Source organism: Scyliorhinus canicula, chromosome 4, assembly GCF_902713615.1.
Source record: "Scyliorhinus canicula chromosome 4, sScyCan1.1, whole genome shotgun sequence".
NCBI classification, from domain to species: domain Eukaryota; kingdom Metazoa; phylum Chordata; class Chondrichthyes; order Carcharhiniformes; family Scyliorhinidae; genus Scyliorhinus; species Scyliorhinus canicula.
Window position 1 is genome coordinate 233,087,852 of NC_052149.1, and position 26,699 is coordinate 233,114,550.

Here is a 26,699-nt window from a genome sequence, read left to right on the forward strand (position 1 = left end):
AACAATTCCATGGCCACCATTTTGAAGGACAGTTCTTCTTGGTGTTCTGTAAAGTATTTCTCCCTCAGCGGACACCTAAAACAGAGATTGGGTGGGTGGGGGTCATTTTCAGCTGGTGTTTGGCACGGGCGAGAAAGATGAACATCCCGAGAGACCGCCAGAACGGGAATCTCAGCGGCGTGCGCTCGTTCTGAGATTTTCCCCATCGCTCCGCTGGTGGCCACCCAGAAAGGGCTGGAACCTCATTTAAAGACATTTAAATAAATATAAATATCTTTAAAGGGCTTCCCTGCCATATGTGTCCCCCCCCCCCCCCCCCTCCAAACGCCCCGGGTAAGGGTCACGTTGGCGAAGTTGACAAAGGCTTTAGCAAAACGGGAAGTTAGTAGAGGGGAACCCGCTGGACGTGCGAAGGTAAGGATAGCTGCGGGGGGGGGGGGGGGGGGGGGGGGGGGGGGATTGACACATGCCCAGGCATTGCTCTGGCACTTCCCCCTGATACCCTGGCACTGCCCCCTGACATTGCCTCGGGCACTGTACCCTGGCACTGTATGCCAGTCAGTGTGGACTGACAAGGTGGCACTGCCCGAGGCTATGCCAGGTCAGGCCCTTTGGGACGCCCCATTGCGGGCAGGGGGTTTCCCCTTGTGTGTTCGGGGGTGGGGTGGGGGGGGGGGGGGTTCCCCTGATGCGTGTGGGGTGGGTGAGTCTCCATTCAGTGCAGATCGAGGCGCCCTTTAAAGATGGCGCCTGGGTCTCTTTGGCGTCCTGGTCAGTGTGGAGCTGCTGTTGCCGGCCCCATCAGGCCCCACACCTCTGGAGTGGCGGGGGAAGCCATGGCCCCAGGTTCTCTGTGCACAGAGCGCCAGAAACCCTGGAGAGAAACCTCGGTTATGCAGCTGGAGAGCTACACGCCGGTTTTCCCTCGCTGAAACCGACACTCTGACAAATTATCGGAAGTTTCCGCGATGATAACATTGCTGTTTGTTGGGAGCTTGCTGTGCGCAAATTGGCTGCAGCATTTCCTGAGTTCAAACTGTGACTTCATTGGCTGGAATGCGCTTCACATATACAGGTCCTGTATATGAGTGGAAATTCTTTATTTTCTTCTGGATCGATTGAACTGGTTGTAAGGATCACGGCCGGGATTCTCCAATCCGGCGCAAGGGGGAGAGGGCCGAATCCCACCCCACCGCCCCGACCCCGGCTGCCCTATTCTCCGGCGCCATTTACCGGGTGCCAGCGGGATTGCCGCCACGCCGGTCAGGGGCCGTTGACAGCGGACCCCCCGGTGATTCTCCGGGCCCGATGGGCCGAGTGGCAATAAAGCTTTGGCCAGTCCCGCCGGCGTGAATTACTCACCTCATGCACGGCGGGGCCTGGCAGGTAAGCATGCAGGGCGTCCTGGAGGGGAGCGCCGGGGGATCCGACGCCGGGGGGGGGGGGGGGAGGGGAAGCATTTATGCTAACCACTATGCTACCGTGCTGCCCACAAATGAAAATCACTTATTGTCACAAGTCGGCTTCAAATGAAGTTACCATGAAAAGCCCCTAGTCGCCACAGCCTGTTCAGGGGGCTGGTGCGGGAATTGAACCACGCTGCCTTGGTCTGCTTTCAAAGCCAGCGATTTAGCCCTGTGCTAAATCAGTCCCTAATCAGCAATGCCTGTCCAATTCCTAATCCATGCACAAACTGCCCAAAATGTGGCCCTATATTGGAAGTCCTGTTTCGAAACGCTGATGTGACAGATTGGCAGAATAACATGAAGTGGAATGGGGATTCTAATTTGGGGTTGTGGGAGAATAGAGTAAATTCTTATGCATCTGTCGGTGCTCGTCTTTTACCTTGACAAGGTACGAGGGATCTGAAATAGGAAGGACTTCAATTTCCCACTGATAACGCCATCACCTTGATAAACAGGAGGAATCCACTCCAGGCACGAATTTCCTTGTGAACTCAAATGAAAATGGAACTTCCCCTATTGCTATGGCAGCGAAATGGGAGGGGTCCTGAGGAAATTTATCCCTTGTAGTTTTCAGCCATAATAACGTGCACAACTGCAGAGGCCATTTGGTCCGTTCTTTTGTTGGAGCAATCAAAAAGCAACCCCATGCTCTATCCATGGCCTTTATGTCTTGCTCCATCTCAAATATTTATCCACTTGTCAATTCAAAGGTGCAACAATCTCTGCTTTTGCCTGCACAATGTGGCAAAGTGACTTTGGCTCATCGTGAGATCTGCCCATGCCAAAGGTGTCCAGTCCTTGTGGGCGCAGTGTGCAAGGCAACACCACTTTGTGTTGACATGAAGTTTGCACATATACAGCAGCGGACCGTTAAGTTGAACATATGAATGTATCGGAACACTCCCGACAGCATTGACATCTCTCACATAGCTACCTGTCCAGGTGTGCTCCTGCCAGTTTCTCAGCCTTTGCCCCCTGGAGGTACAAGTCCCAAGCATCTTCGTAGCGGGACACGACAAACTCACTGAGCTCCTCTGTGATTCTGGAACCAAATGAGTTCAAAGGAATATAAGTTCTCTCAAATCAAACCTTCAGCAAACAAGAAGTGGCCATTTGAATGGAACTGAGGTACAGATAATCCATGATGTGATTACACATGGCACAGGCCCGAGGGGCTGAATGGCCTGCTCCTGTTCTATTGACGCTTTCAGTTCTCAAGACCTACCTTCTCTAAACACATTTTAATCTTTATACGCTTTGCTGGTGTCCCCGCTTCCCCTTCTATCTGGATGGTATAGTTTGTGGTTTCCAACCTACCCCGTGTGTTACCTGTTGCTGCTTAAACTGTTCACTGCATTCTCCCCAGTACTTCCACTGTTTGTCGGCAACAGTATTTTCATCAATGTCAGAGATAATCTGGAAAACTATTTTTCGACTCTCTGAAACCTTGATTCAATAGATTACTCTTGCTAACCTGTATCTTGTCATGTGAGAGTACCTTTAAGAAATGGGGGGTTATTGATTAACTGTATTGAGTGTACCTTTAAGAAATGGGGATTTATTGATTAGCTGTATTGGGTGTACCTTTAAGAAATGGGTGTTTGTTAGAGCTGCAGTGATGTCAGAGAGTGGGTGGAGCTGGGCTGTCTCTCTGCTTTACTTTCGTTTTTGAGCAGGCTGCTATAGAGTGAGTTTTTAGTTTTGTTTTCAGAGAGAAGAGCTGCAGTGAAAGCCAGCAGATGTGCATGGATCTCTGTACAGGCTAAAGAGTGTTCATTTGGATGATTTCAAAGGGATAACTGCTCTCATTAGAGAATTTAAACCTGATCTCTGTGTTAAAAGGGTCTTTTGTCTTCTGGATGTTGTTTGGGAAGTTATTAAGGATTACTTAGTGTTGTATCCTTTGGGGGTTGTGTTTGAATTGATGGTTGCTAAGATGTTCACTGTATGTTTTAAAAACGTTAACTTGAGTTCATATTATAAACATTGTTTTGCTTTAACAAATACTGTTAGATGTCTGCTGCCACACCCCTGTCGAGTGGGCCGTGTGCTCCCCATACCACAATCTATTAAAAGTTGTGGGTCAGGTGAACTCCATGATGCACTTTGGGGTTCTCTAAACCCTGGCCCATAGCAATCTCAACACCAATTACTCACTTTGTTTACCTGATAATTTCATCATTTTGGACAATGTCATAATTAAACAAGTACCGCACCGGGCTACCCCTCAGAATGGGACCCATTGCTTCACCGAGTAGTGTGAAGATATGGCGATGCCTCGCTCTGCATCGGGAACCAGCTGTCAGTAAACTGAGCTAAACCGGCCCCCATGTTAATCATCAGTCTCACTTTTGTTCCCAGGGAAATATTTTATTCTGCTTGACAACTGGACTTTCCTATTGTCACCAATTTTGCCCAATTCTCTACATGGGACTGATTCCACACAAAAAAACAACTGATAGCTCTCACTGGAGCCCATCGTCCTTCACAGGTTGTGGAGGAGCTGACCTCACACATGGGAGAGATATCTTTACATCCTGGGTAGACTGCCTGTGACCTTCTCCTGCTCTGTCAGAAGCCTTCATACTGTCCCCACTTCCAAATCCTCTCGGAAGTTGAATTATTCGATTAAACCTTTATTTGTCGTGACAGACACCAGGGGCTTCCAGTAATTAACAAAGAGGTTTATTGACGAAAGGCAAAGGAAGTTAGATAACAGGCACGGGGCACTATACAACAGGTCTTTACTCTTCAGCTCCCTCGCCCACACTGCCTGGGGCCTGGTCCCAGGGCCCCGCCTCCCTCGCCCACACTGCCCGGGGCCTGGTCCCAGGGCCCCGCCTCCCTCGCCCACACTGCCTGGGGCCTGGTCCCAGGGCCCCGCCTCCCTCGCCCACACTGCCTGGGGCCTGGTCCCAGGGCCCCGCCTCCCTCGCCCACACTGCCCGGGGCCTGGTCCCAGGGCCCCGCCTCCCTCGCCCACACTGCCTGGGGCCTGGTCCCAGGGCCCCGCCTCCCTCGCCCACACTGCCCGGGGCCTGGTCCCAGGGCCCCGCCTCCCTCGCCCACACTGCCCGGGGCCTGGTCCCAGGGCCCCGCACAAACTCCCCATTGGCCGGGCTTCGCGCACTCCCACGCAATTGGCCCCCAGTTGGTCACATGTCAGAGCTCACCCCCCCCCCCTAAAGGGGCCACACCACCACAAATAGCAATGATGCAACAGAGCTTTGTAGATTCCTCTGTGTTTAGTGTCTCTGTCATACACACAATTTTATTGTGATCAGTCAGCTGTTCAAGCAGGAGGATTTAAACCGTGGAGCGATTTTTGCGGGGCTGGAGATAGCCCATCATTAGCCGGCAGTGGGTTCCTCTGGTTTTACCGCTGTCCACAGGTTTTTCCGTCGCTCGAACTCTCTGTCACCGAGGAACCCGTGGCAGGAGTGATCGCCAACAGCGGGAACAGCCGAAAAATTCCAGCCATGGTCAACTATTCCCATTGGCTGATGGTCCGGGGCTGGGGGCACAGATTTAATGTTTTGGGCAAGAGATGCTGGGGGGAAATGTGAAAGAAAACAACCTTTTACTCAGCGAGTGGTAATAGCGTGGAATTCGCTGCCCACCAGGGGAGTGGAGGCAGAAACAATCAATGATTTCAAAAGGAAAGTGGATGGGCACTGGAGGGAAATAAACTTGCCAGGGCTGCAGGGATAGAGTGGAGGAATGGAACAGACTGCAGAGAGCTGGCATAGACTCGATGGTCCGAATGGCCTCCTTTTGTGTCATAATGACTCTATGGGCACACCGATCACGCATCCACTACTCCGATATACATTGTGTAAGATGAGGGGATCATTAATTTCACACTAAACATACAGAGCACACATTATGCTGCGGTAATCCATGAAGCATGCACACCAGTTACATACCAAATAGACCTTTTGTAGCACATGGAACACAGGTGCCATGCATCTGCAAACACGCATGCTGCAACACATGAGACATACAGGTCAGAGACTCTTCTTCCACACAGCATCATGTATTGCACATGGAGTTCCCACTTACAGTCCCAGCACTGGATGATGCAGACATTGTATTTCTCTGTCATGTGGGTTGAGTAAATCCACAGTCGAACCATCGATTTGAAACTGAGGGATTGAAAATGAGTGAGTTAGGGAACGGGTACAGCAGCAACAAAAAAACCTGCATTCATATAGTGCCTTCAACACAGTGAAACATTCCCAGGTGCTTCACAAAAGTGACTATTGGACAACGTTTGACGCCGAGATATCAGGACAGGTGACCAAAGGTTTGGCCAATGAGGTAGGTCTTAAAGTGCAAAAACAGAACATGCTGGAAAATCTCAGCAGGCCTGACAGCATCTATGGAGAGAGAACGGATCTAATGTTTCGAGTCTGGGTGACCGGGGGGGGGGGGGGGGGGGGGGTGTGTGTGTGTGTGACACCTCCACCCCTTTTCTCTTTGTCGCAACTGAGAAATATATCACCGTTAAAGTCGCAAGTTGTCTTTGATTTCCTGCTCTGCTACAATTTGGCAGGCTCTTTTTCTTCAAGATGCCAAATTTTTAAAACATCTCCCTTTCAAAAAGAAGGCCATTGCAGCGATCTGGGTCTTCAAAATCTCTGCAGAATCTCTCCTTTATTTAAACTCTAATTTTTTTTTTCTGCAATGTGCACTGCAGGTTTCTATTTAACTCTGTCTGCCTTGTTTTTTGCAGGTTTAAAAAAGAAATTGTGTTTTGCTTGCAGCTCTCTTTCATCGTCCTCAATATGCTGAGCTTTGGGACCATCACCTATTCTAACATCTAAGTACAGCTTTTAGTATCTTTGCTCATCCGTCTTGTGGTCTCTCATTCAGGGGTTTTGCAATTTTTCTTCTTGCCTATAGATGGGCTTTAGTTTATCACGCCTTGGGACACTGTTCAGGATTAATGCCACTAACTGCCACCTTTCATATCGCCGTGGATTGCCATGTCCATACTATCTCTGATGCTTGATCTTTTAAGAGCTCTCACCCCTGCCTACCATGTCATGGTATGGGTGCTGTTTTTCCCATCGTATATTGCATCATAGATTTGTTCGATGTCTCAATAAGGGAGCTGAAACTTGTATGGTTAAATATGAACTGTTTATTGCTAGTGTTAACTATTCACACATCCATGGTATGGTTATGCATGGAGATGTTCCATGCAAGCAGGTTGCTGACAGAACTCCTGCCTAGATTGTTTTCTCCCAGAGCCTCGTATCCTGTGATTCTATACATCACGTTGCGAGCGAGGCGATTCGCCAGTCTCACATTAACCCTTGATCTGCCGAGAACCTTTACATGGCAATAGCACGCAGGCAAATCATTTTTTTTTCTCATTTAGATTACCCAATTATTTTTTCCAATTAAGGGGCAATTTAGCATGGCCAATCCACCTACTCTGCACATTTTTGGGTTGTGGCGGTAAAACCCACGCAGACACGGGGAGAATGGGTTAGGTGGAATGGCCATGCTAAATTGCCCGTAGTGTCCTAAAAGTAAGGTTAAGGGGGAGTTGTTGGGTTACGGGTATAGGGTGGATACGTGAGTTTGAGTAGGGTGATCATTGCTCGGCACAACATCGAGGGCCGAAGGGCCTGTTCTGTGCTGTACTGTTCTAAAGATCTAATGTGCAAACTCCACACGGACAGTGACCCAGAGCCGGGATCGAATCTGGGACCTCAGTGCCGTGAGGCAGCAGTGCTAACCACTAGGCCACCGTGCTGCCCTGCACGCAGGCAAATCATAACAGGTGCGGCTGTGAGGAAGAGGTGGCCAGTGTATCGGGAGGTTACCATTTGCACACTCACTTGACCCCACCACCATAGGGAGACCACGACAGTGCAGGCAAGAAGGGCCGAGTGGCCAAATTCTGTGCTATACCATACTCCGTCGTCATTCTACAGCGGCAGACATTCACTGCGGGGAGCATTCCCCCGGGTTTCTCCCTGTTATTTGCCGTATCCTCATTAGAAAGCCGAGGAAAACAATATAAAATGGTGTTTCTCCCCAGGTTTCCAGGGCTGTTGCAATGAGATTATGAAAGATTTTATACATGCAGCACTCTGCCAATCTCCTGAAATCACTGGGTGATGATTGAGATTAATTCTTTGTTTCTTTCAACCAATTTTGGCAAATTATTATAGAATCCAACTGATTTCACCTGAATATTTGAAACTGTAATGAGTCGCTTCCGATGATCTTCACCCTTGTCCAGCTCTTCAAACAAGTCCTTTGTGAGCTGTGGAGAACAATGGTTTATCTGCCCTTAGTTTCAATAAATGTTTCACAAGAGGAAGAGCTGGTAAAGTAAATACCTGCATTTCTATAGTGCCTTCCACTACCTCTGGACATCCCAAAAGTTGCATAATCAATGGAGTGTAGTCGTTATTGTTCAGTAGGAAACGTGGCACCCAGTTTACTCACAGGAAGATCCCACAGGCAGAAATGCGATAATGACCTGGCCAGTCATTTTTTTTTAGTGAAGTTGTTTGAAGATAAACATTGGGCAGAACAGTAGGGATAACTCTCCTGCCGTTCTTGAATACAGTGCTGTGGGATCTTGGTTTAATGTTGCAGCAGCGAGATGGCTCCTCTAACAGTGCAGTACTCTGTGCTCAGGTCTCTGGGGGGCGGAGTTTGGAAACCACAGTTTCTGATTCAGAGGTGAGAGAATTATCCACTGATATTGCTGGCATCCGGCAGTGTGGTAAATGTTAATACTTCAGTACCTTTTCGTCCACCAAATTTGGGCATCACTGTCAATTAAGGCCTGTATCGATTGTTCATTCCTAATTGCCCTCGGGAAGGTGGTGGGCTGCCGCCTTCTGGACAGCTGGGTGGCTTGTGAGGCCACTGCATCGAAGAGTTAACAGTGAGACACATAGGGCAGCACGATGGCCTAGTGGTTAGCACAACCGCCTCACGGCGCTGAGGTCCCGGGTTCGATCCCGGCTCTGGGTCACTGTCTGTGTGGAGTTTGCACATTCTCCTCGTGTCTGCGTGGGTTTCACCCCCACAACCCAAAAATGTGCAGAGTAGGTGGATTGGCCACGCTAAATTGCCCCTTAATTGGAAAAAATAATTGGGTAATCTAAATTAATAAAAAAAAACAGTGAGACACATTGCTTAGGGCCTGAAGTCATGGTTAGGCCCTAACTGAGCAAGGAGAGCAGGTCCTGGAGCCTGCTTCACCATCAACAAGATTGTTCCTGAAGTGAATAGGGTAGATAGAACAAAGTACAGCACAGGAACAGGCCCTTCGGCCCTCCAAGCCTGTGCCGACCATGCTGCCCGTCTAAACTAAAATCTTCTACATTTCCTGGGTCCGTATCCCTCTATTCCCATCCTATTCATGTATTTGTCAAGATGCCCCTTAAATGTCACTATCGTCCCTGCTTCTACCACCTCCTCCAGCAGCGAGTTCCAGGCACCCACTACCCTCTGTGTAAAAAACGTGCCTGTGCAGCTCCTCTAAACCCTGCCCCTCGCACCTTAAACCTATGCCCCCTAGTAATTGACCCCTCTACCCTGGGAAAAAGCCTCTGACTATCCACTCTGTCTATGCCCCTCATAGTTTTGTAGACCTCTATCAGGTCGCCCCTCAACCTCTGTCATTCCAGTGAGAACAAACCGAGTTTATTCAACTGCTCCTCATAACTATGCCCTCCATACCAGGCAACATCCTGGTAAATCTCTTCAGCACCCTCCCTAAAGCCTCCACATCCTTCTGGTAGTGTGGCGACCAGAATTGAACACTGTGTGGCCTAACTAAGGTTCTATACAGCCGCATCATGACTTGCTGCATCAATGCCCCGGCCAATGAAGGCAAGCATGCCATATGCCTTCTTGTCTACCTTCTCCACCTGTGTTGCCCCTTTCAGTTACCTGTGGATCTGGACACCTAGATTTCTCTGACTGTCAATACTCTTGAGGGTTCTACCATTCACTGCATATTCCCTACCTGCATTAGACCTTCCAAAATGTATTACCTCACATTTGTCTGGATTAAACTCCATCTGCCATCTCTCTGCCCAACTCTCCAAACAATCTAAATCCTGCTGTATCCTCTGACAGTCCTCATCGCTATCCGCAATTCCACCAACCTTTGTGTCATCTGCAAACTTAGTCATCAGACCAGTTACCTCCCAATCATTTATATATACTACGAACAGGAAAGGTCCCAGCACTGATCCCTGTGGACATTTAAGGAGCAGTTAGATAAATATATGCTGGAGAAAGGAATAAAACATGATACAATAGGGCTAGGTGAAGATGAATGGAAGAAGGCTCGTGTAGAGCAAACACACTTGGACCTGGTGGCTTGTTTCTGTTGTTTCAATGTAAATCTATGTATAAAAGGGCCACGAGGCCTCGATATCTGGAGAAGGACAATAATTTAAACCCTCAACCAAGGCCTTGAATTGTTAACTGGTCAGATGGAAGAGGAGACACCTTGAATGTTCCTTTAGCCATATAACTGTCATCTATTCCCTAACATGCAAGCAAATAGGTTAGGCAAACATTAGCAAGGATGACAAGACACTAGGCTCAATGACATACGCAGGCGCTCCGATGAACTCTGTCCTTGGGCAGTATGGGAGAGTGAATGTCTTACCTTCTGCACAATGCCATCCTGTTTCTCATCTCCCCGTAGCAGCCTGTTCTTACCAGACACATACGTGCCGGACACAACCAGTGCCACGTTGTACCCCAGCCTTGCTCTGGAAATCAGTGGTTTTACCAATTCTTCGTAGACTATCTCCTAACGTGCAGTGTCACAGAAACAGTAACATTAGATGGATACCTCGCTATGCCAGCATTTGTTACACAACCCTAATTGCCCTTGAACTGAACACTTCAGGATGGCAGTTAAGAGCCAACCACATTGCTGCGATTCTGGAGTCACATGTAGGCCAGACCAGGGAAGGACGGCAGATTTCATCAGTGAACCAGATGAGTTTCACCACTTCTGAGACCTGCTTTCAATTCCAAACTTCAATTAATTAAAATGACACCAAAAGCCATTGTGGGATTTGAACCCGTGTTTCCCTGGGCAGTAACCTGGGACCTCTGGATTCCCGGTCAAGTGACATTGCCACTATGCCACCATCTCCCAGATTAGACGTGAGCTGGTAGAGGTGTTACAAGACCATAAGCGCAGGAGCAGAAGTAGGCCATTCAGCCCATTGAATCTGCTGCTCCTCTCAAGTTTGTTTCAAACACGAGCTTTCGGAGCACGGCTCCTTCTTCAGGTGAATGGCATCCTCTCAATGGCATCACAACTGATTTGATACGATAATCCCAACTCTACTTTCCCGCTTTATCCCCATAACCCTCGATTCCCTCACTGATTGAAAATCTGTCTCTCTCAGCCTTGAACATATTTAAGGACCCAGCCTCCACAGCTCTCTGTGGTAAAGAAATTCCTCCCCAGCTCAGACTGAAATGGGTGACCCCTCCCTCTGAGATTCTGCCCTCTGCTCCCAGACTCTCCCACAAGGGGAAATGACTTCTCAGCATTAAGATGTTCAAGACCATGAATGGGTTTTAGAACTAGGGAGACCAGAATGAAGGGACATAAATACAAGATAGTCACTAAAATCCAAAAGAAAATTCAGGAGAAACCTCTTTTATAGGGAGTGCTAAAAATGTAGAGCTAGCTCCACAAAGGTTGCAGTAAATAGTATGTAAGGGGAATCTAGACCAACATGAAGTAGAAAGCAACAGAAGGAGAAAGGAACAGAAGGAGAAAGCAACAGAAGGATGTGTTGATGGAGAAGGATGAGGCTCATGTGGGGGATAAAACCTGGCATGGATCTCCTGGGCCAAATCACCTTTTTCTATAACTAAGGGTAGTTAGTGGAAATCTCATTGTCAAAAGGCTGTGGATGCTGAGGGGCTAACTGCAGCTTTTAAGGTGAAATAACTTGTTGTTAGGTAACTGTGTCGGGACATACAGAGCAAAGAGTTGGACTTCAGCCAATTCACTATTGCCTGCTCTGGGCTCCCAGCCAGCAGCAATTTCACTCATTTTATTCTATTTATTCAATTTAATAGTTTGTTGGAAGTTTCTGAGAGAGAAACAGAGGTCTTTCAACTTACAACAATTCAGTCAAAAGGAAGGACTCAAAGCCCCCGAATTCGGAGACCTGGCTATCGGACATGGCTAGCTTTCTGTGTTTGGAGAAAATCAAGTTTGCCTTGAGAGGGTCACTGTTAGGGTTCGCCCGGAGGTGGCAACCGTTCGTCAACTTCTTCGCGGAAAATTAATTGTCAGCAGAAGTTGGGGGGGCGGGGGTAGTTTAGCTTAGAGTAGGGGATTAATAAAGGTGGGACCTGTAAGGAAGGGAGACGGCTTTTGCACTATGTTTATAGTTTCATCTACATTGTTTATTTTGTTGTTGTTATAATACCAAAAATACCTCAATAAAATGTTTATTAAGAAAAAACAATTTAGTCAAAAAGTGGCACAGTGGTTAGCACTGCCGCCTCACGGCGCCAGGGTCCCAGGTTCGATTCCGACCTCAGGTCACTGTCTGTGCGGAATCTGCACGCTCTCCCCGTGTCTGCGTGGGTTTCCTCCGGGTGCTCCGGTTTCCTCCCACAGCCCAAAGACGTGCAGGTTAGGTGAACTGACCATGCTAAGATTGCCCCTTAGTATCCAAAGATTAGGTGGATGGGGCGGGGGTTTGGGCCTAGGTAGGCTGCTCTTTCGGAGGGTCGGTAAGACCCAATGGGTCGAATGGCCTCCTTTTGCACTGGAGGGATTCTGTGATTCTGGTGCAATTGTTTGAAGTCCAGGAACTGGTGAGAGAAACCTGGCTGAAGGTGCAAAATTTATTTTCTTTTTAATTCTTTCGATGTGGGTGTCGCTGGCTGTGCCAGCATTTATTACCCATCCCTAATTGCCCTTGAGGGGGCAGTTAAGAGTCAACCACATTCATGTGCATCTGGAGCACATGTAGGCCAGACCAGGTAAGGGCGGCAGATTTCCTTCCCTAAAGGACATCAGTGAAACTGATGGGGTTTTGCAACAATCGACAATGGTTTCATGGTCAGCATTAGACTTTTATTTAAATTTAAATTTCACCATCGGCCGTGGTGGGATTCAAACCTGGATCTCCAGAGCATTATTCTCGGTCTCTGGATTACTAGTCAAGTGTCAATAAGACGAGGTCACTGCCCCGCATTGTTGTCTCACCTGGTCAGTATCCTGGTTGAATACGGCATCGTATCTGAACACTTGTTCCTGGAAAAAAAAGAATTTTGAGAATGCAACCCCCCGGCAATTCATCAAGCTCGCTCCTTCCACCTCTAATATACAATCTGCAGAGCCAGATTAACACAGGGTCCGAGAGGGCACAGAGCCAGATTCACACAGGGTCCGAGAGGGCACAGAGCCAGATTCACACAGGGTCCGAGAGGATACAGAGCCAGATTCACACAGGGTCCGAGAGGATACAGAGCCAGATTCACACAGGGTCCTAGAGGGCACAGAGCCAGATTCACACAGGGTCCGAGAGGATACAGAGCCAGATTCACACAGGGTCCTAGAGGGCACAGAGCCAGATTCACACAGGGTCCGAGAGGATACAGAGCCAGATTCACACAGGGTCCTGGAAGGCACAGAGCCAGATTCACACAGGATCTTAGAAGGCACAGAGCCAGATTCACACAGGGTCCGAGAGGATACAGAGCCAGATTCACACAGGGTCCGAGAGGATACAGAGCCAGATTCCCACAGGGTCCGAGAGGATACAGAGCCAGATTCCCACAGGGTCCGAGAGGATACAGAGCCAGATTCCCACAGGGTCCGAGAGGATACAGAGCCAGATTCCCACAGGGTCCGAGAGGATACAGAGCCAGATTCCCACAGGGTCCGAGAGGATACAGAGCCAGATTCACACAGGGTCCGAGAGGATACAGAGCCAGATTCCCACAGGGTCCGAGAGGATACAGAGCCAGATTCACACAGGGTCCTAGAAGGCACAGAGCCAGATTCACACAGGGTCCGAGAGGGCACAGAGCCAGATTCACACAGGGTCCGAGAGGATACAGAGCCAGATTCCCACAGGGTCCGAGAGGATACAGAGCCAGATTCACACAGGGTCCGAGAGGATACAGAGCCAGATTCCCACAGGGACCGAGAGGGCACAGAGCCAGATTCACACAGGGTCCGAGAGGATACAGAGCCAGATTCACACAGGGTCCTAGAAGGCACAGAGCCAGATTCACACAGGGACCGAGAGGGCACAGAGCCAGATTCACACAGGGTCCAAGAGGGCACAGAGCCAGATTCCCACAGGGTCCGAGAGGATACAGAGCCAGATTCACACAGGGTCCTAGAAGGCACAGAGCCAGATTCACACAGGGTCCCAGAGGACACAGAGCCAGATTCACACAGGGTCCTAGAGGGCACAGAGCCAGATTCACACAGGGTCCTAGAAGGCACAGAGCCAGATTCACACAGGGTCCGAGAGGATACAGAGCCAGATTCACACAGGGTCCGAGAGGATACAGAGCCAGATTCACACAGGGTCCGAGAGGATACAGAGCCAGATTCACACAGGGTCCGAGAGGATACAGAGCCAGATTCACACAGGGTCCGAGAGGATACAGAGCCAGATTCACACAGGATCTTAGAAGGCACAGAGCCAGATTCACACAGGGTCCTGGAAGGCACAGAGCCAGATTCACACAGGGTCCTAGAGGGCACAGAGCCAGATTCACACAGGGTCCGAGAGGATACAGAGCCAGATTCACACAGGGTCCTAGAGGGCACAGAGCCAGATTCACACAGGGTCTTAGAGGGCACAGAGCCAGGGGCTTCCATCCAAATATAAGGCACTGTGACCCTTCTGAGTTCATGAGTGGAGGTCAAAAGGACCCAACGCTGTCCACATTTGGCAGCGGGTTTGTGTGGCCCCTGGCTCCAGCCCGTCTCTCTGGCGCCATGGGTTCCCCCACGACCTCATTTGGAAGGGGGCCAAGTGGAATACGTACTTCTGGCAAAGGTGTTTGTGGTCCCCTCTATATCGGAGAGATCAAACGCAGACTGGGTGAGCGCTTTGCTGAGCATCTTCGGTCTGTGTGTATTCAGGACCCTGACCATTCCGTTACTTGCCATTTTGACACAAGACCCTGCTCCCATCCCCACATGTCTGTCCTTGGCCTGCTGCAATGTTCCAGTGAAGCTCAACGCAAACTGGAGGAACAGCATCTCATCTTCCGGTTCAGCAGCTACAGCCTTCTGGTCTCAACAATTCAACAACTTCAGATGATCAGCTCCACCTCGAACCATTTTTTTTCATTCCATTTCATTTTAACTGTCTTTTATCTTTTATTTCTTTCTTGTCTTTCTTTATCTATATTCCCCCCCCCCAATCTTTCCTCCTATCTTATCCCCTCTTTCCTTACCTCTTCTCCCCTTTGCTTCCTCCTCCCCCCTTTTTCTCATTTTACCCCTCTCCCGCCATGTCCCCCCCTCCCCCCCCCCTCATCTACATCTGTCACAGTTTACCCTCTGATTTTAGTTTCTCTGCTGTTTGGCCTTTCACACCTTTTATTCTCTCTGGGGGTCTGCCATTAGCACTCTCTTCCCTTGGTTTCTGTGGCTCTGACACATCTTTCATTCCCTCACCCCACAGTATAAATATCTCCCACTTTCTCTGCCTATTAGCTTTGGCAAAGGGTCACCGGGACTCGAAACGTCAGCTCTTTTCTTTCCTTACAGATGCTGCCAGACCGGCTGAGATTTTCCAGCATTTCCTCTTTTGGAGGGTGACCTTGGGTAATCCAACCTCCTCCAAAGGCTTTGCGACATCATTGGGTGCCGTGACCTCCACCCAGTGACCCCATTGGCTAGAAGCCGGGGAAGCTTCCAGAAGGACACAGAGGAAAGGATAAGAGGAGACACCTGGAGGCCACTGGGAGCGAAGACTTGGTACGATCCGCAGCGAAAGAGACAACAGACAAGCCTTGGCGGCAACCCAGAGATGGACAGAAGAGGACGTATGAGAATCACCTTTGAAGATGAGGCCCCGACATGGCGGAAGCTCAGAGAATTCAACCCGCGGCCCAATCAAGTTCATCAGCAAGGATAGTATTACAATCTTAGGCAAATAGGGGATAAGATAATTTGGGGATATTAACTGTGTTAAAGTTTATTGAACATGTTGAATAAATTTTGGTCAAACTGCAAATGTTTCAGTTCTTTGTTCATCTCGTAGGTAAGGGCACCTGGGTAAACGTTTTATTAATAAACTGGTCAAAGTGTCTGATAATTTCCAAACAACAAACTAGACACAGTACTCCAAGTGTGGTGTTACCAATGCCCTGTACAGTTACAGTAAGGCTCCCCAGCTTGTATATTCCAATGTGATTCCATTTGTCCAGTGAAGGAGAAGGCAGGATGCTAAGGAGTTTTAGTGGCGCATGGAAGGGGAACCAAACAAATAAATTGTAATTGAAATATCAAGCTTATCCTAGGTGCCCAAATGGCCATTTTGTGACTGACCTTTTGTCCAGCATTCCGATTTATGATGGACAGACTTCTGGAATCTTTGACTGTCACTGACGTTAACATTCCCTCATCCTCACCTGTAAATCCAAACAAATATTCAGAGAGAAAAGAGGCCAATGAAAATGTTAATGTCCCATAACCCATACTGTTAACCTTATCAATCATTTCTGATTGAAAGCTGGTGCTGCTGTTATGTAAATGTATTAAAGGGTTAATGTAGCTCGAGGGCAGCGGATGGCAAGTGTTTCTGCATCCGTCACTGCTCACATTGTTTGACCAGATTGTCTATGTTGTTATCCATCCCGGGCCACCACACGTAACTTGGTATTGGGTGTGGGTCCAATTTGGCTGCCTGATTCACAGTTAGTTTCTGTCCCCCGCATATTCTGATGGTTCCATCAGGCTTTACCACTGGCACAACGGGTTCCGCCCACTCTGAAAACTGTACAGGTTTGATGATATCTAATTCTTCTAGCTGCTTGAGTTCAGATTCAACCGTCTCGTTTAAAGTATGAGGGGCGGGACGAACACTGAAAAACTTGGACGGGTCCGGATTCACGTATACCTTTGCTTAAATTGCCTATATCCTGCCTAACCTTTCTTGGAAAACCTCCTGATTTTTTAAAGACATCATGAAGACCTTCTTCATCAATTTTGAAGATTTCTGGACAATTTAATTTAATCTGGCAGAGCCACGCCCTGCCCATCAGATTGCCATTCCCCCCCCACCCCCCTTCCATGCCCCCACCCACCCACCCACTCGGGACAGTTGAGCTGACTGGTTTTGGTAGCTTGTGAATTGTGGTAGTTGCTAGGGTTTTTAAAGCTTCCCCAGTATAGGTAGTTCGCCTGACCAACATGCTTCTTAACTTCTGGAGCTAGACCCCCGCCTTGCAGATAACAATACATTGGTTCACCTACAACTGTAGCAGAGGCCCCCACATCCACCTCCATTCTAAGTGGCTGACCATTTACTATCAACACAATCGACATTGCCCACTCTGATATTGTCTAAACTGGATACTTCAGATTTGTTTTCAGGGTTATTCTCAACACTGTGTCCTGGATCTGGGGCTTCTTTCTTGATGTTCCCCTATGGGCTCTGCATTTGCTACTAATGTGCCCCTGTCTTCAATGCCTTTGTTAATGCAATCTCTGCTTCTGCTGACAATCATTTTTGTATGGGCATGCCGTTAACATCACAAACCAGCCTGTCTCTCAACATGTCATTGAGTGCTGACCCAAACTGGCATTGTATAGCTGTTTGTTTTAGGTGTGCCATGAATGCCGCGATTATGTCCCCTGGGGCCCTTGTTGTTGAACTGAATTTGTAACAGTGCATTATTATTGAGGGGTTCGGGTGATAATGCCCTTTGACTAACTCCACCAGCTCCTCGAATGGTTTGGAGTCAGGGGCACCTGGAGATGTCAGACTCCTAATCGGCATGTGAGTGGGAGCCCCGCAGGCTGTTAGTAGGATGCTTTTCCTCTTTCCCATCCCGATTCCATTGACCTTGAAAACAATCATGGAGACGTTCGACATATAAGCCCCCATTGCTCCATGTTAGGGCCAAATGGTTCTAGTTTGTCAAAAAGGGACATTCTGTCACTCACAGACTGTTGAATGAGTTTGCTTCAAAGGAAAGGATTTTAGCACGCGGTCTGCTCTCCCAATTTCTGTAACAGCAGGAAGGCACTCCGGTTAATCCTCGTCGCCAATCTAATACCCTGACAGACCGGCGACTGCCAGGTGGATTAACAAATTAATGGTTTATTAAAGTAAGAAACTAGATACAGAGAGTGAGATAAAATCGATCAAGACTCCAAACTTCTAACTGCCCCCTTAAAGGGCAGGCTATCACACAGCTATCCACCCTCAACATCAGCAATTCACAGGCTACAGGCTATCTACATCAGGGAGCCAACTTCAATCCCCTAAAACCCCCTCCTCACAAGGAGCACAGCTGCTGATCCTCAGATATGGACACAACATGGGACAAAATCCCAAAACATCAGACTCAGAAGATAGAAACTCCTCACCTGGAACATTCTGGAATCCAACAGCAACCCGCACGGGAGCTTGTTCCATTGCCTGAAAGAAAAAAACAAGCGAGCGAGGAATCCATTTTTAAGTGAAGAATCCATTTGCTTCAGGCCACCCATGTTTAAAGACTGTCGACCTTTTATGGCAATGACAGTCGACACAGAGGTCACAAAAAGCCTGACCTCCCAACTACACAACTTCGGAAGAGGCCATTCAGGCCCTCAAGCCTGTTTCACCATTCAATTAGATCCTGGCTGATCTATATCGAAATTGCATCGTCCACATTGGCTCCATAACCTTGGATATCCCTGTTCTCACAATCTCAGTTTTGAACTTTTCAATTGATTCTTGCCCTCTACAAATTTGTACATCCACACTTCCCACCATTTAAATAACACTCTCTGTTTTTCATGCCAAAGTGTCTAACTTCACTTTAGCCACTTTGTGCTGCATCTGCCGTGTGTTTGCCCACTCACTCAACTTGTCTGAATCACCTTGAAACCTCCTTACATCCTCCTCGCAACTCACAATACCACCCAGTTTTGTGCTGTCAGCAAACTTAGAATCATAGATTTTACAGTGCAGAAGGAGGCCATTCGGCCCATCGAGTCTGCACTGGCTCTTGGAAAGAGCACCCTGCCCAAGCCCACACCTCCACCCTATCCCCATAACCCAGTAACCCCACCCAACACTAAGGGCAATTTTGGGCACTAAGGACAATTTATCATGGCCAATCCACATAACCCGCACATCTTTGGACTGCGGGAGGAAACCGGAGTACCCGGAGGAAACCCGCGTACACACACACACACGGGGAGAACGTGCAGACTCTGCACAGACGGTGACCTAAGCCAGGAATCGAACCTGGGACCCTGGAGCTGTGAAGTAATTGTGCTAACCACAATGCTACCGAACTTGGAAATGTTCCATTTGGTTCCCTCACCCAGGTCATTTATATATATCGTGAACAGCTGGGACCCAAGGTCTGATCCATGCCGTACCCCACTCGTCACTGCCTGCCACTCCGAAAAAGACACATTTATTCCTGCTGTCAGGTTCCTGTCGGTAAACCAATTCACGATCCATGCCAGTATATTACCCCCTATCCCATGTGCTTTCATTTTGCCATTAACCTCTTGTTAGGGATTTATCAAAAGCCTTTGGTAAGTCCAATACACCACATCTATTCAGGATAGTTCTCCCCAATGTTTTGTGCAAATATTTGTCCATCAAAAAGAAAAATATGTACTCTATGGGCGAAATTCTCCCCTACCCGGCGGGGCGGGGGGTCCTGGCGTACCGGAGTGACGCCAACCACTCCGGCGTCGGGCCTCCCCAAAGGTGCGGAATTCTCTGCACCTTTAGGGGCTAGGCCCGTGCAGGCGTGGCTCCCGCTTCGCGGCCGGCGCGAACGGCCTTTGGCGCCACGCCAGCCGGGGCCGAAAGGCCTTTGCGGTCGGCGTGAGTCCGCGCATGCACCGGAGCGTCAGCGGCCGCTGACGTCACCACCGGCGCATGCGCGGTGGAGGGGGTCTCTTCCGCCTCCGCCATGGTGGAGGCCGTGGCGGCAGCGGAAGAAAAAGAGTGCCCCCATGGCACAGGCCCGCCCGCCGATCAGTGGGTTCCGATCGCGGGCCAGGCCACCGTGGGGGCACCCCCCAGGGTTCGATCGCCCCGCTCCCCCCCCCCCCCCTCCCAGGACACCGGGGCCCGCTCACGCCGCCTGCTCCCGCCGGCACAGAGGTGGTTTAAACCACGCCGGCGGGAGAGGCCTGACAGCAGCGGGACTTCGGCCCATCGTGGGCTGGAGAATCGCCGCGGGGGGTCCACCGACTGGCGGGGCGCGATTCCCGCCCCCGCCGATTCTCGGGTGGCGGAGAATTCCGGCCACGGCGGGGGCGGGATTTATGCCAGCCCCGGGCGATTCCCCGACCCTGCGGGGGGTCGGAGAATTCCGCCCTATGTCTCTCACCCTCTCACTCCAAGTTGCTCAGAACTTTCCTCGCTGCATGTCCTTTTCCTAAGGTTAGAATTTTACCCTCCCCCTGGCAGAGAGGGGGTCAAAACAAAGTGAAATAGGTTATTCTTACCTTCCTTCAAACTTACCTCTTTGACCAAGATTTGGGTCATCTGTCCGTATCGCTCCTTCCGGCTCAAAGTCAGTTTCTGTTGATAATGCTCCTGTGACGAGCCTGGAGATGCTTTACAGTGTCAGAGGCGCTATATAAATGCAGGTTGCTGCTGATCATCTTTCCGATGCTGACCGGTCTACTCTGCCTTGAAGCATGTTTTGTTTTCAATCTAATATTTATCAAGCCGTAAAGTTCTTTTTGAAAGCAGACGTTAAGTAATAAATGGATAAAGAACCTTATTCAGGCCAGTGGCTGCCCACTCACTAGAGAAAATGTTGGCTTGTTCCACTTTCTATTCTTAAGCATTATTCCGTGCCTTCAGTACTTTGAAATGGGTCTCTGCAGACACAAGGCAATGCTCAACAGGTTAATAATTAAAAGATGGCGCTCGTCTGTTGCAAATTTACAATCAATTTTTTAGCAGGCAGGGAATTAGCTTACAATTGAAAAGCCAGTTGGTTAAATTATAAATAACTAGTTTCATTTTGTTCTGTTCCGCCGTCTATCATCGTCTCACGCCAAACTACTCAGAGCTTTCCTCACCCTTTGTAACTGGACTTCCTTTTTTCTCCATTTGCAATTTTCCTGCTCCCTCAGGATGCTTTCACCAATTCTTCATTTTTCTTTCTTGAAAGGCGGTGAATTCTTTCCTCCTCCCTGCTGTTTTTAAAATGAGGCCCTTACTTTAAGGTACATATATATATATATATGTGTGGTTCGAGTACACAAGCCAAGAGGGCATCGGTGATTCAGTGGGGATAACTCGGAATTAAGGAAAATTCTTCAACTCAGCTGGAGAGAGACCAAGCCAAGAGAAAGAGAGAGAGAGACTGAAACACTCGCCACAATTTTTGACACCCTGGAGTGAATCATTGAATCTCCAGTGCAGAAGGAGGTCATTCGGCCCATTGAACATAAGAACATAAGAACTAGGAGCAGGAGTAGGCCATCTGGCCCCTCGAGCCTGCTCCGCCATTCAATGAGATCATGGCTGATCTTTTGTGGACTCAGCTCCACTTTCCGGCCCGAACACCATAACCCTTAATCCCTTTTTTCTTCAAAAAATTATCTATCTTTACCTTAAAAACATTTAATGAAGGAGCCTCAACTGCTTCACTGGGCAAGGAATTCCATAGATTCACAACCCTTTGGGTGAAGAAGTTTCTCCTAAACTCAGTCCTAAATCTACTTCCCCTTATTTTGAGGCTATGCCCCCTAGTTCTGCTGTCACCCGCCAGTGGAAACAACCTGCCCGCATCTATCCTATCTATTCCCTTCATAATTTTAAATGTTTCGATAAGATCCCCCCTCATCCTTCTAAATTCCAACGAGTACAGTCCCAGTCTACTCAACCTCTCCTCGTAATCCAACCCCTTCAACTCTGCACCGGCCCTCGGAAAGAGCACCCTCGAGGGCAGCACGGTAGCACAAGTGGATAGCACTATGGCTTCACAGCGCCAGGGTCCCAGGTTCGATTCCCAGCTTGGCTCACTGTCTGTGTGGAGTCTGCACGTTCTCCCCGTGTCTGCGTGGGTTTTGTAGCCACCGAAGTTGGCCATTCCCTGAATACAAAATGGAGGAACGCAAAGCATACAGGATAAAATGGACAATGTTTGCAGCACCAGCAGGCTGCCCCTAGCAGGTGTGGATTCTGTCTGCGAAGAAAGCAGACAGCACCGAAACGAATGTTCCGCATACTAATGAGGCAATCACCGGGATAATTAGCATGTTAATGGAACGATTGCAGAGACAATGGACACAAATGGGAAGCAACTGCAACATTGTAAAGGATACCAGACACTCAGGCACCAGCAAGGTTCGAAAACAAAGAGCCTGAAAGCCCGCCCAGTAGCTAAGGAACAGCCTCAGTATTTGGGGGATTCAAACATATCGATTGGGAAGAGACCCAATCGATTCCGAGCAGGTAAGGGAGTCCGCCCAAAGGGGCGTGGATCCCTGGGATCTATAAAAGACAGGTCCCACACATGGTTCAATCTTCTTGTCCAGCCCTCCTCTCCTTGACCAGCCCTCCTCTGTGGACCAGCACCTCGACCAGCTTTTGCCAAGAAGACCCTGAAGGAGAGAGAGGAGAGGTTCGGACAGCAGCCGCCAGCAAGTAAGTGTCTCACAACGATCGCTACCAGAGATAGACACTCCTGACCCCGTTTAACTTATACCAACCTGAAGTCTGCAGACCAGAGCAGAGCAAGAGGCCTTGTTCCCTGACCCGGCAGTTCCTTCGAGATAAGTATTAGTTCATTTAGCGGTAGGAATAGCTTAATCCTTTTAGCGTGTGCATGGGTAGTTATTATAATTGTATTATAATACACTCAGTTGTTTGAACTTACTAATTGATGTACGGTTTTATTGCTTTGAACTTCACCTTGAACTTGTGGCGGTATCTTAACGATACCTGGCGACTCCAGAGCGAAGTAAAGAAACAGAGTCAAATTGAGTGTTAAGCACACTCACCCAGAACGACCAACAGTTTCCTCCGGGTGCTCCGGTTTCCTCCCACTGTCCAAAGACAGTCCAAAGGTGGATTGGCCATGATAAATTGACCTTAGTGACCAAAAAGGTTAGGAGGGGGTTAGTGGATTACGTGGATAGGGTGGAAGTGAGGGCTTAAGTGGGTTAGTGCAGACTCGATGGGCCGAATGGCCTCCTTCTGCACTGTATGTTCTATGTTCACCCTACTTAAGCCCACACCTCCACCCTACCCTGTAACCCAGTAACCCCACCGAATGTTACCAACCCGCCAGGACTGTCCTCGATACTCCAGGAATGAATGATAAAAGAGGATGGAACCCAGCGTTAAAATAAAAATCTTTTTCATTTACTTTGAAAACTTTTGCTGCTCAGTATTGAATGCGGCAATAAAACGGCTTCCGACTTGACAGACAAAGATTGGTTTGGTTTCCAGTTGCTGCGGAATTGTGCAGTTGGACATGCTGACAGACCAATGGAATGGTCGGAGGCAAAAGATACTTTGATCAAACCTTGAGCAATCTGTCCAATCAGAGATCAAGACCCCAACAAAATCAATCAATTTCTGATAGTTCCTGCCAAGTAGGCTGTTTTGAGTTTGTTATGGAACACTTTTGTGCTCTTCACTGTGACATTATTAAGTCTTCAGTAACTATTTGTTACTGTTGTGGTGAATGTAATATATATGATATGATAATTCACACTGTCTTTGTAAGCGCAGTAGTGTTATCCAACCACTAGGAGGAGTAACTCTGGGAGTACTCAGGAACTTGTACTGGGCTCCACCCTTGGTTCTGCCCATGACTCCTCCCCCTAGTGCAGCTGTATAAATACCCTTGTCCAGAGTCAGCCTGAGTTCACTAAGAGTTGATCAACGGGTAACAGGCTGGCTCTGAAGTAAGTCGATTAAAGCCTAGATTCATATCGGAAACACATTTCTGGTGAATTGATGGTTCCATCAACTGTATACATATATACAGTAAAGGGTACAGGCATGGAGCTACCTCTATCTCTGGGTCTAAACATGTCTGTGGCCAACACCACACCAACCTTAGATCATGTTTCTTCTTACTGTGTGGCTGATGCTGTGCCCGGGCCCTGTATACACCAGACCTTTATACTATACCTCCCCAAAATCTTTATCCCATGGATATAGAGTTACATTAGTTTACTTCAAGTCTTACATTGTTCTATGCCTTATGAATTTATCTAGTTGTTACAACTTTAATACCATCCAACATTATGCTATTATTATCTTAAACAGCGCTGATTTTAATCAGATCAGCTACATTTTCTTCCAAATCATTCATGAACACTACGAACAACAAAGGTCCCAGAACTGATCCGTGTGGAAAGCCGCTAGTCAAAGCCTTCCATTCAGAAAAGCAGCCTTCTACTGCTACCCTCTGCCTTCTGTTCCCAAGCCAGTTCTGTATCCAACTTGCCAGCTCTCCTCTGATCCCATGTGACTTCTGCACCTTTTGCACCAGTCTACCGTAAGGTATCTTGTCAAAGGCTTTACTGAAGTCCAACTATACAATATCTACTGCTGTTCCCTCATCTATCATCTTTGTCACATCCTCGAAAAACTCGATCACATTAATGAGACACGACCTCCCCTTCACAAAACCATGTTGTCCATCACTAGTAAGTCCATTTGTTTCCAAATGTGAGTAAATCCTGTCTCTTTAAGAATCTTTTCCAATAATTTCCCTACCACTGACGTAAGGCTCACGGGCCTATCATTTCCTGGATTATCCCTGCTGCCCTTCTTAAACAATGGAACAACATTGGCTCCTCTCCAGTCCTCTGGAACTGCACCTGCAGCCAATGAGGATACAAAGATTACTGTCAAGGCCCCAGCAATTTCCTCTCTTGCGTCCCGTAGTATTCCGGGGTAGATCCCATCAGGCCCTGGGGACTTATCTACTTTAATGCTGTTTAAGATGCCCAACACTGTTTGAGGGTGGGTGGGATAAGGGGATTGTTTTACCTGGAGGATTGTCATTGTATTTGTTGTTATTGTTGATTATCTGTTATTGTAAATTTTGATGAAAATGTGAAATATAAAAAAAAGACGCCCAACACATCCTCTTTATTAATATCAACATGACTCAGAATATCTACACGCTCTACCCTATACTCCTTATCCACCAAGTCCTCCTCTTTGGTGAATATTGAGCCAAAGTATCCATTTAGTATCTCACCCATTTCCTCTGGTTCCATACATAGATTCCCTCCAATGTCCTTGAGTGGACCAACCCTTTCTCTGGCTACCCTCTTGCTCCTTACACATTTATAAAACATTTTAGGATTTTCCTTAATCCTGTTTGCCAACGACATTTCATGACCCCTTTTAGCCTTCCTAACTCCGACCATAAGTTCCTTCCTACTTTCTTTATCTACTTCAAGGACTTCATCTGTCCAGAGCCTTTTAGACCTTACGAATGCTTCCTTTTTCTTTTTGACAAGGTTCATAATCTCCCTCGTTACCCAAGGTTCCCTATACTTGCCACCCTTATCTTTCATCCTCACTGGTACAAGACAGTCCTGAATTCTAATCAACTGACATTTGAAAGCCTCCCACATGCCGGATGTTGATTTCCCCTCAAACAGCCCCGCCCATTCACCACTATCCAGATCCTGCCCAATGCTGTTGTAATTAGCCTTCCCCCAGTCTAACACCTTCCCCTGAGGACCACTCTTGTCCTTATCCACAAGACGCTCAAAACATACAGAATTATGATCACTGTTCCCGAAATGATCTCCAACTGAAACTTCGGCCACCTGGCCGGGCTCATTCTCCAGCACCTGGTCTAATATGGCCTCTTCCCGTCTTGGGCTATTTACATATTGTTTCAAGAAACTGCCCTGGACGCTCCTTACAAATTCTGCTCCACCCGTGTCTCTAGCAGTAAGTGTGTCCCAGTCAATACAGGGAATGTTAAAATCACCCACCGTGACAACCCTATTGTTTATGCATCTTTCCAAGATCTGTCTGCATATATCTGCTCCTCTATCTCCCACTGGCTGTTAGGGGGTCTGTAGTAAACCCCCAGCATTGTGACAGCGCCCTTCCTATTCCTGAACTCTACCCAGATTGCCTCGCTGCTGAACCCTCCAAGATGTCCTCCCTCAGCACAGCTGTGATATTCTCCTTATCCAATAATGCAACTCGCCCAGTCCTCTTGCATCCCCCTCTATCCTGCCTGAAGCATCTAAATCCTGGAATGTTAAGTTGCCAATCCTGTCCCTCTTTCAACCAAGTTTCTGTAATAGCAACAACATCATAATTACACATACTAATCCAAGCTCTAAGTTCATCTGTTTTACCTGAAATACTCCTCGCATTGAAACTAATGCACTTCAGCCCACCAGCCCACTGTGTTGATATCCACTCCCTGCCTGCTCTTCCTCTTAATATTACTGGCCTGAGTTTGTAGCTCTCCCTCAGTTATTTCTTCCGCTGACCTATTGCTCTGGTTCCCACACTCCCACCATACTAGACAGTTCAATCTGTTTCTCTGCCTCCCATTTTTCTCCTTACTAGCTTTTGTTTCTACCCCCTCTTTACTACCCTCTGCCACATTAGTTTAAACCCTCCCCAACAATGCTAGCAAACAACTCCCCAGGACATTGGTCCCAGTCCTGCCCAGGTGTAGACCGTCTGGTTTGTACTGGTCCCACCTCTCCCAGAACTGGTTCCAATGTCCCAAAAGTCTGAATCCCTCCCTCTTGCACCATCTCTCAAGCCACGCATTCATCCTGTCTATCCTGTCATTCCTACTCTGACTAGCAAGTGGCACTGGTAGCAATCTCGAGATGACTACCTTTGAGGTCCTACTTTTTAGTTCATCTCCTAACTCCCTAAATTCAGCATGTAGGACTACGACAGCTGGCTGTTCACCCTCCCCCTTTAGAATGTCCTGCAGCCGCTCTGAGACATCCAGGACCCTTGCACCCGGGAGGTAACATACCTTCCTGGAGTCTAATTTGCATCCGCA

At 48.3% G+C, this 26,699-nt stretch overlaps 1 protein-coding gene across 6 annotated transcripts in view; it reads right to left on the reverse strand.

Annotated features, from left to right (window-relative positions):
* Positions 1 to 26,699, reverse strand: part of LOC119965457 (chromosome-associated kinesin KIF4A) — a 134,218-nt gene that overhangs the window by 64,189 nt on the left and 43,330 nt on the right. For 3 of the 6 annotated variants that reach the window (XM_038796260.1, XM_038796258.1, XM_038796257.1), the window contains exons 1-8: positions 20,183 to 21,014; positions 18,073 to 18,124; positions 16,027 to 16,109; positions 12,712 to 12,759; positions 10,126 to 10,272; positions 7,672 to 7,749; positions 5,529 to 5,611; positions 2,401 to 2,508 (exon numbers count right to left, since the gene is read on the reverse strand). In XM_038796260.1, the coding sequence (XP_038652188.1) occupies positions 2,401 to 2,508; positions 5,529 to 5,611; positions 7,672 to 7,749; positions 10,126 to 10,272; positions 12,712 to 12,759; positions 16,027 to 16,109; positions 18,073 to 18,124; positions 20,183 to 20,206 (623 nt within the window). In that variant the 5' untranslated portion in view covers positions 20,207 to 21,014. Of the gene's footprint in view, positions 1 to 2,400; positions 2,509 to 5,528; positions 5,612 to 7,671; positions 7,750 to 7,852; positions 8,466 to 10,125; positions 10,273 to 12,711; positions 12,760 to 16,026; positions 16,110 to 18,072; positions 18,125 to 20,182; positions 21,015 to 26,699 lie in introns of those variants that run through there. The other 3 variants (XM_038796255.1, XM_038796256.1, XM_038796259.1) reach the window with 3 other exon arrangements.